The sequence below is a fragment of the Nuphar pumila genome, chromosome 11 (assembly GCF_984573655.1).
Source record: "Nuphar pumila chromosome 11, dmNupPumi1.hap1.1, whole genome shotgun sequence".
Classification (NCBI taxonomy): Eukaryota; Viridiplantae; Streptophyta; class Magnoliopsida; order Nymphaeales; family Nymphaeaceae; genus Nuphar; species Nuphar pumila.
Genome location: NC_143259.1, coordinates 12,821,251 through 12,830,687, shown reverse-complemented (window position 1 = coordinate 12,830,687; position 9,437 = coordinate 12,821,251). Strand labels below are relative to the sequence as shown.

The 9,437-nt window shown below is 40.0% G+C and overlaps 1 protein-coding gene across 1 annotated transcript; it reads left to right on the top strand.

The window, feature by feature from the left end:
- Nucleotides 1–988: 988 nt before the first annotated feature.
- LOC149822008 (hsp70-Hsp90 organizing protein 3-like) lies at nt 989–9,233 on the top strand. The gene is made up of 7 exons (XM_089980091.1): nt 989–2,130; nt 6,630–6,918; nt 7,621–7,706; nt 8,079–8,302; nt 8,383–8,449; nt 8,567–8,626; nt 8,912–9,233. Exons 1-7 carry the CDS (start codon nt 1,234–1,236, stop codon nt 9,023–9,025), a joined length of 1,737 nt encoding a protein of 578 aa, XP_089836217.1. The 5' UTR covers nt 989–1,233; the 3' UTR covers nt 9,026–9,233.
- The last annotated feature ends 204 nt before the right edge of the window (nt 9,234–9,437 follow it).

Genomic DNA, 9,437 nt, shown 5'->3' with positions numbered 1-9,437 from the left:
ATCCAACTTCAACCTCGCAATCAATGATGTGAACCTGTGGGTTTCGAACTTATGACATTCCTTCATCCTGGTGACCCTCACAATCAACTCCTACCAGATGACCGTAACCTTGTAGGCAGGACTCATCCATATTTATTTTTAAAAGAACCCACAAAACAATGACCCCAACATATCGGAACCCAGATCCAAATTAAAATGAGTTGGGTCTGGATCTAATTCTTATATCTGATTCGACCCGATTATACCTGAACCCATTAACCCATACAGGTCTACAATTTCCAGTCCTACACAAGCCTGAAATAGATTGGGCTGGGTTTTAGTCTAACTTTTAGACACGATTCAAAATCGGGTCTGATATGACCGTACTCCAACCGACCCATTGGGCCAATGAAAAGCATTCTGTATCAATCAAAAAATAATAAACGGGGTCTGATTTGAATAGTAGCCCATGAGCCGACTGATACCAATATTCAAATGAATCGTTTTATATCGGCCAAAAATAATAAACGGGTTCGGGTTTGAAGAGCAGTCCATGAGCCGACCCATTGGGCCAAATGGAAGTGGGTCGGGTCGGACCCGATCCAAACCAAATCTAACTAATTAGTGTAACTAATTAGGTAAATAATAAATAATTAACATTTTTTCATAAATTAATACAACTAATTAGGTAAATAATAATAGTTATCAAGTTACTATACAGTTAATTATTTTTTTATTTTTATATATTAAAAATAATAAATAACTCAGGCCAACCTATTAGTCCGATCCAAAGCCGACCATGACAGGCCGAGTTTCAGCCCAGCAGCTAACGGGCCGGGACCTAAAACTTTGACCCAAACCCGGTCCATGGCAGGCTGGGAAGGCTTACTGCCGGGCCCGTCGCCCACCCCTACCTGCAATGGAGGCCACGTATTCAACGGATCCCATCGGATGACATAAGCCCTATAATTCCGATACTAAACCGAACCGGTGAGATTCGTCTCGACCCGACGAGTTGGAAGGGAGTTGCTCAGTTTCTGGTTTCCGTCGGAAGCTTCGAGAAGTCTGACGCTAGAACTTTCTCGCTTCCCTTTAAAGCGGCGCCCCTCTTTTCCGAGCGTCGATCGATCGAATCCTTTCCTTCTTCTTTCTCTCTCTCAAAATCCCGAGTCTTTCTTTCACTTCTCTCCGTGATTCTCTCAGAAACCCTAAAAATCCAACTATTTCTGAGGCCTGCAGTTAGAGGAATTTGCCATGGCGGACGAGGCGAAGGCCAAGGGAAACGCGGCGTTCTCCGCCGGCCGATTCGAAGAGGCTGCCCGGCATTTCTCCGACGCCATCGCCTTGGCTCCGGAGAACCACGTCCTCTACTCCAATCGCTCGGCCGCTTACGCCTCCCTCCATAGGTACTCCGACGCCCTCGCCGACGCCGGGAAGACGGTCGAACTCAAACCCGACTGGTCCAAGGGCTACAGCCGGCTCGGCGCCGCGCACGTCGGCCTCGGCAGCCTCGATGATGCCGTCGCCGCCTACAGGAAGGGGCTCGAGATCGATCCGTCGAACGAGGCCCTCAAATCGGGGCTCGCAGATGCGCAGTCGGCCCTTGCGAGTCAGAGCCGGGGCGGCGGGCCGGGGTCGTCGCCGTTCGGGAACATCTTCCAGGGGCCGGAGCTGTGGGCGAAGCTCACCGCCGATGCGACGACGCGGGCTTACCTGCAGCAGCCGGACTTCCTCAAGATGATCCAGGACGTGCAGAAGAACCCTCATAAAATCAACATGTACCTGCAGGATCCGCGGATGATGCAGGTCCTCGGGGTGCTTCTCAACGTGAAGTTGAGGACCGGGACACCGGATGAGATGGAAAGGGACGTGCCTCCTATGGCTACATCGAGAGGCGGCGAGCAGAAGGAGGAGGCGCGGCCGAAGAAGGAGCCTGAGCCCGAGCCTGAACCGGAGCCCATGGATGTGGGCGAGAAGGAATTAAGGGAGATGAAGGCGGAGGCACAGAGAGAGAAGGAGGCGGGCAATGCGGCTTACAAGAAGAAGGAATTCGAAAAGGCTATCCAACACTATACCAAGGCAATGGAGCTAGATGACCTGGACATATCCTATCTTACTAACAGAGCAGCGGTTTACATGGAGATGGGAAAGGTATGCAAGTATAGTTTCTGTTTTTATTGGATCTTCAAAATTCTGAATATTGGTTTCACTTGATGATAATTGGGCGCTTAAAAATTGCAATTTTTAGGGTCTACGTTGTCCGTTTTCATATATTGTCTGTTCGATTGAGTCATCTTAGTCTACATAGATTGCATGATTTGCTGCAAGCTGTTTTGATATTGTGTTTTGAGATTATCCGTGAATCTTATTGGCCCTTTTGTCGTCGACTTTTTTTGTTACTAATCAGCGTTTTTGTGTTGGATTGAAATCCTAGATAGCGTTTGTATCCATGCACGCAAAGCATGCTTTGGGTATAATTCCTAGTAGTCGGATGGTCGCCCTTTATGTTCTGATTTATTGTAGATTTTCTCTCTCTCTCTCTCTCTCTCTCTCTTTGCTGTTTTCACGAAGTACGACATATTACCTAGTTATGGCGGTGCTATAAAAATGTACTAGGAAATAGTTGTTCGAAGAAAGATATGGGCAAAGATGATGAAGAAATGAGGTGTGGTAAGATTTAGGCATGTTGTGGAAAACTGAAATGACACCTTTGTGATGCATTTGAAGGGGTTAGAAAATGTCAGTATTAAAGGGGGGTCATTTAAAAACTGACGTTGTTAAGAAAAAACAAAGAATCGACTCGTTTGGGAATTGGAACATTTAAAAACCGACAAAAATCTGTAAAACTTCAAAAGAATAGAAATTATAGGAAAACAAATTTAAAAAATATATAAAAAATAACAAAATAATGAATACCCGATTTCAAAAAAAGAACAGAAAATAATTAAATGCCAACTCAAGAACAAATATGTATATATACCAACTCAAGAACAAAATATGCATATATACCAACTCAAGATCTTACGGTTCATAGGGCATACAAATCGGAAAAGAAGAGGAGGATGAGAGAGAGAGAGAGCATTACTGAGAAGGCTCCTGGCAATGGTGGAAGGCAGGAGGGACACCGGAGGTAAGGTAGACGGGCAGCGAGAGTGAGAGTCGAAGGGATAAGATAGTTGAGGGCGATGGGGGTAGTTTACAACTTACAAGGGTTTCTTCATTTTTTCACCTTTTTTTTATGTTATTGCACCAATTTGACCATTTTTGGTCGTTTTGACCTCAAATCAGTCAATTTTGGTGGGGGTCAAATCCGATATAAAAGTAAATTGGTGAATGGCCGATTCAGGCTGATTTTAACAACATTGGCTCAGTACCAGAGGAAGTTGGATGGTGACATGTGCTAACTTGAGTTAGACTTGAGGTAAAATGGATGGTAACAACACAAATCTTACCAGATTTATTGGTAAACTTACTAATGATAACGACTGATGATGATACTTATTGTCTCTGAGGAGTGATTCTTGTGTTGTTGGTCTCAATAAGGGGCAGTTGTACCATCTTTCATGTGAATTTTATCTTTGGATATGGTAAGGGCGCGATGTTTCTAGATATTATCCTTTGGATGTGAGCTGCATCCTTAGGCAGATATGAAGTTGCAAGCGGCCTTCTAGGCCCAACATTAGATGAACTTAATTTGGTCACTGCCTTTGTATGATTTATATCTAGGTTTTGATCCAGGCAGTCTCCATGGGTTATATTCACCAAAATAGCAAGCAAAATAAATCATATTATGGCTCGTTCTTTCTTTTACTTTTTCCGGTACTTTCTTTTATTGGTTTCTTTACTGGGCTTTTGGCTGTTGATCTTCCAAAATTTTCTTTGTGCGGTTCATACCATTGGCTTCAACACTTTTTAGTCTTTTGATGTTCTAGTAGCAATATGCCAGTGGTGTTGGGAATTCTAGTTTACACATCTAGTAGCCTCAATGTGCAAGTGAGTTTAGTAATTGAGTTGTTTCTGAGCTATGTCACACGGACTCTTCTAACAGGGTGCCGCACCCGCACCCAGGCGGGTGCGACACTTGGACACAACTTCCTTTATGTTAGGTAGGTCCATTTCTATCCAAAAGTAGATTCAGTTAACACTAATCAAGTCCATTTTTATCTGTATTATATATATAAATACATAAATACACACATACACATAGTGTTAACTTAAAACTGTTATATATATTATATATATATATATATATATATCCTTCCCGCTAGGGATGGCAGTGGACTGGGGGAAAGCAGGGCCCGCCCTTCTCGCCCCGTTTGGACCGGGGATGAAGGGTATGAAACGGTGATGGAGGTGGGGACGAAGATTAAAATCCATCCCCGTTCGGGGGTGGAGGCGGGGATGGACGTGCACTTTTCCCCGCCCCGCCTCATCCCCGTTTGAACCGGGGATGGAGGACATGAATCGGGGATGAAGGCGGGGATGGAGGATAAAATCCATTCCCCGCCGGGGATGGAGGCGGAGGTGGAGGATAAAATCTTGAGGCGGGGCGCAGGTGGAGACCTTGTCCGGGCCCCACTGCCATCCCTACTTCCTGCACCCCTGCACCCAAGTTTTTTTAAAGTGTCGCATCCGCATCCGCTCCTATGTGACATAGTTTCTGAGTAAACAATAACCGAGATGTCATAGCACTGCTAATTGGCATAGAATCAATGTCAGTTTTGCTTGATTGAGCTGTTAAACTGGAGTACTATCCAAGATCAACTGAGTCAGGGGGTGAATGAAGAAAATACTAGTGGTTACAACCATAGTCACCTATATTGTTCAAGATATTTTCTTTTGGGGGTTTTTCTTGGAGAGATTTTCAAAAGTTGGCTTTTTGCTTGGGAAAATCTCAGGAGTTTAGCAAATTGAGAAAATATAAATAATATTAAAAAAATAATAAAATAATAATCTTGCATTATTTTTCTTGCAAAAATATAAAGAAACAAGTCAAAAAATGTTTTAAAATATAAAATAAACAAAAAAAGAAAATGTAAGCTCAAAATATTAAAAAATAAACTTTTTTCCAAAAATATGATGGTATTATCGTGATATTTTGAGTATTGGCAATATTTTGAAAATATATTGATATATTGCCGATATTTCTTTTGTGACACTGGTTATAATATGTGGAACTTCTCAGAGTTTTCCTTTTGACAGATATTAAGTAATGAAAGATCTAAATTCTGGATAAAGTTCAAGATTTGGAACAGATCCGGACTGTGGATTGCACAGAGGCTATTTGAATTGAAAAGTCTACAAGTAAGGCTAGAAAGGAATACGATATGCATATATTATATGTCCAAAACCACTGTCACCGATATCCCCAATATTTTGAAAATATTGTGATATTACCTGATAATATCGGAAATATATCATGATATTTTCAATATATCCCAATATTTTCAAAATAGCTTCAGAAACAAAATGTTGCAATATTTTTTATTAAAAATCTTTTTTTATTTTAAGTTTTCATTTCCTATTTTTTGTTTCTTTTATATTTTAACACTTTTGAAACACGTTTCTTTATATTTTTGAAAGAAAAATAATGCAAAACTTATTGTTTTCTTAGCTTTTTTTGTTGTTATTTATATTTTTTCAATTTTTTATTTTCCCGAGATTTATCAACTTTTGAAAATTGCTCCGAGAAATACCCTCGCTGAGAACTTACCTTTAACGATACAGGTGACTATGGTCCAAACCATATATATTGATCATCCATGAAACAAAAAACAAAAGTTAAAAAGGGTGTGACACAGAATTAACTGGATGCGAACGCATATACTTCTCCATAAAATAGCAATCAAAGCAAACTGAACCTAGAGCTGAGCTTATCCATGTCAAAAAGTTTGATAGCATATATCAGAAAAACGGGTGTGATTTTGAAATGAAAGCATATACTTGCCTGGATATGCAAGCATATATTTTTCCAAAAAATACTAGACAAATCCCAAGTTAACTAGAGTTGATCTTATCCTGTTTAAAAAGTTCAATAGAAAAATAGCGGTTCATGGGAACCAGATCATAATAGATCTGACCTTGGTCCAATTTCTATGCAAATCTGACAAAGTCATGTTGATCCCTGATCCAAAGTTTATATGGTATTACAAGATCTGTTGAAAATAAATAAATAAATAAATAGATGGAAAGAAGGACATGTCAAAAATACAAATTGAATTAGACTTGAACTTGATCTTGAGAAAAAATTGCTCGCCAATCTGAACCCCAGTTTCATAAAAATCTGATCAGGTGAATCCAACTCTGATTTTGAATCATGAGATTCTATTCTCTCTTTTTTCTCTTTTCTATTATTCAGTTTCAAGACACTTGTTTTAACTTTTACTGGAATAATTATTGTTTCTTCTCGTGCATATATGCGCTAGTTATGGACTTAATAGATTATCTTAGAAATAAACAAATATGTACAGAGTCATACACCTTCCACTTATTTCTTCGAATGGCGGAGATAGAAAGTCCTTTTTCTCTTCCTAAGTTTACTGGTTTTGTTAATGTTGTCTCTCTTTTAAGTTTATGTCTATTTTGTTCATGAAGCTCATGTAGCCACCATTCCTTCTTATGTCTAAAAGCTCATTTTCACTCTGTTTCAGTATGATGATTGCATTCAAGACTGTGATAAGGCTGTGGAGAGAGGGAGAGAGCTTCACTCAGACTTTAAGATGATTTCAAGGGCACTAACTAGAAAGGGAACTGCCTTGGTGAAGCTTGCAAAATGTTCAAAAGACTACGAGCCAGCTATTGAAATCTTTCAGAAGGCATTAACTGAACATCGGAACCCAGATACCTTGAAAAGGCTTAATGATGCTGCTAAGGTAAAGAAGGAATTAGAGCAACAAGAATATTTTGATCCTAAAGTAGCAGATGAAGAACGTGAGAAAGGTATGTTTTGCTTTTGGATAGTAAAATGATACTTTTCTCATACAGACATTGGATCCTGTGTACTGTAATATGATTAAAATTTAAAAGCATTCAGCAGGTATATTGATTGGATCTGTGATTTGTATCCCGATTAAAAGGTTCTTACCTACATGTTTTAGTAAATATATGTTATTCAAAGTTCTATTCTAATTTTATTTGATTGTTGTGGTTCACATTATTCTGCTAGTGTACTTAAGTCACATGTTCATAAGTACTATCTTTTGTTTTCTTGATGATTGAGAGGTAGTATGAAAGCTAGTCGTTCAGTTTTAGCTACACTTCCAACTCCCAAGTGGGTCATGCATGCAAGACGTGGTTCAACTAGGTGAAACTACTGCATTTCCTTTGCATAATTCGTCATTGAGCTGTTAGATTGTAGTTTGAAAATGGTCATGTTCATTTAGCTTGTCTGGGAGCCTGCAAGTAACTCGTGCAGTATGTTAAGCTTCATTCCTCGCATGACTTTTGTTTTCTGTCTTGTGTCCATGCGTAACACTCCCATGCTCAAACGTCATGGTTTTCCAGATGATGCATAAGTAGAAAATGGTATGGAGGAAAACATGTAGACAAGAAACACTTTGTGGATTTTTGTCATGTTGGATATATGCAAAACGATCGCCCTTCACAACCTCGCTTTAATCTGGTCTTTTAATGCTTGAACAGGCAACGAGTATTTCAAGCAACAGAAGTATCCTGAAGCTGTGAAACATTACACAGAGGCCATTAGGAGGAATCCTAGTGACCCAAAGGCAAGTCTCCTATGTTAGAACTTCTTCAGTGTTCCTTTTGTCTGTTGTCAGTAATGTTTACCGATGAAAATTTTGCAAATTTAACAAGTCCTGATTTCTGGCTTTGCTCACAATATATATTTGTAAGCAAGATTTCGTTGAAACATGCTCCGTACCGTTAATCTTTAATTACGGTAGGTTTGTTCGTTATGAGCAACTCCTTTGTTCCCAGTACTTGAGACAACTTGTTGATTTGGTAGTCTGGTACTCTATTTTATAATGGTCATCACAGGTTCATATCGGTTTTATGAGAAGGGCCATGAGAAGTTTGTTTGGAGGGGTGTTCAATGATTTTGGTTATCTGAGGAACTCAATTTGTGTTTCCAAATGCAGGTCTATAGCAATAGAGCTGCTTGCTACACTAAGCTGGGTGCGATGCCGGAGGGACTGAAGGATGCTGAGAAGTGTATAGAGCTTGACCCAACGTTCCCAAAAGGGTACTCGAGGAAGGGTGCGATACAGTTCTTCATGAAGGAATATGACAAGGCATTGGAGACTTACCAAGAGGGATTGAAACACGACCATAACAACCAAGAGTTGATGGATGGTGTGCGGAGGTATGAAAGCCTCTCTCTCTCTCTTTTTCTGATATCATTGACAAGCAACTTTAATCTATCTTTTCCTTTTGTCATCACAGATGTGTTGAGCAGATCAACAAGACTAACAGGGGTGAGATAAGCCCCGAGGAGCTAAAGGAGAGACAGGTGCGTTGTGGATTTTATAACACAAACTGCGTTGTGTTTCCTTACAGAAACGCTTCTTCCGTTGTTTTTTCCTTTGTATGTCTAATTTCTTCCCCTTCTTTTTTTGTGCTTTCCCAGGCAAAGGCAATGCAGGATCCTGATATCCAAAATATCCTGTCAGACCCTATTATGAGACAGGTATTCTAATCCTGCCTATACATGAATTGGCATATTGTATATGGATGCAAATGGGCCCGATACGGGATGTTGGTTTTGCAGTTTTTGACTGTTCCAGATCTTTGCATCCCTAACATTGTATAAGCTTAGGTTTTCCTCTCTTTTTCTTCTTTCTGAGAAATGCCGTTTTGAAGTTGTTATTTCGGGTCGAGGATGCTTCATGTGACCGAGTCACCGTACCAACTTGATAGTATTGGGAAACTTGAATAAAGTCATGGCTGTTATAACATGGTGATGTATGTGCAGGTGCTGATCGATTTCCAGGAGAACCCTAAGTCTGCACAGGAGCACCTCAAGAATCCCCAGGTGATGCACAAGATACAGAAGCTCATAAGTGCTGGCATAGTTCAGGCCAGATAAAGTCCATGTGGAGAAGGAAAGATCCATCGAGTGAAGAGGAAAATACTCCCAGTGTGTATTGTCGTTATTCTCATTTATTCTGTTTGACTGGATTTGTGGACTAATTTTTTTTACGGCAATGTAATTCCGTGCTTCTGTTATGTGTGTGTGTGGATCAGCTGGAATCTTCCTAGAGAAGTTCTTTTATAAGGTTATTTATTTTAGAAAAGTTTGGGCTGTTGGTGTTGGGTAGGGCTTTGCATTGTTTGGGGTAACAGTTTCAGCTCCACCCCACTTTGGTTAAGGTCATTGTTAAATAATTTAATCCAATCCGTTTTCACTAATATATATATATATATATATATATATATATATATATATATATAACTGAACATATTAGGCCTTATCATTCTGCCCTGTTAGGCTCAATAAT

Coding starts and splice junctions, on each gene's coding strand:
- LOC149822008 (XM_089980091.1), top strand. CDS start 1,234: ATGGCGGACGAGGCGAAGGCCAAGGGAAACGCGGCGTTCTCCGCCGGC. Junction 6,919..7,620: donor AGATGAAGAACGTGAGAAAG/GTATGTTTTGCT, acceptor ATGCTTGAACAG/GCAACGAGTATTTCAAGCAA. Junction 8,627..8,911: donor CAGACCCTATTATGAGACAG/GTATTCTAATCC, acceptor ATGTATGTGCAG/GTGCTGATCGATTTCCAGGA.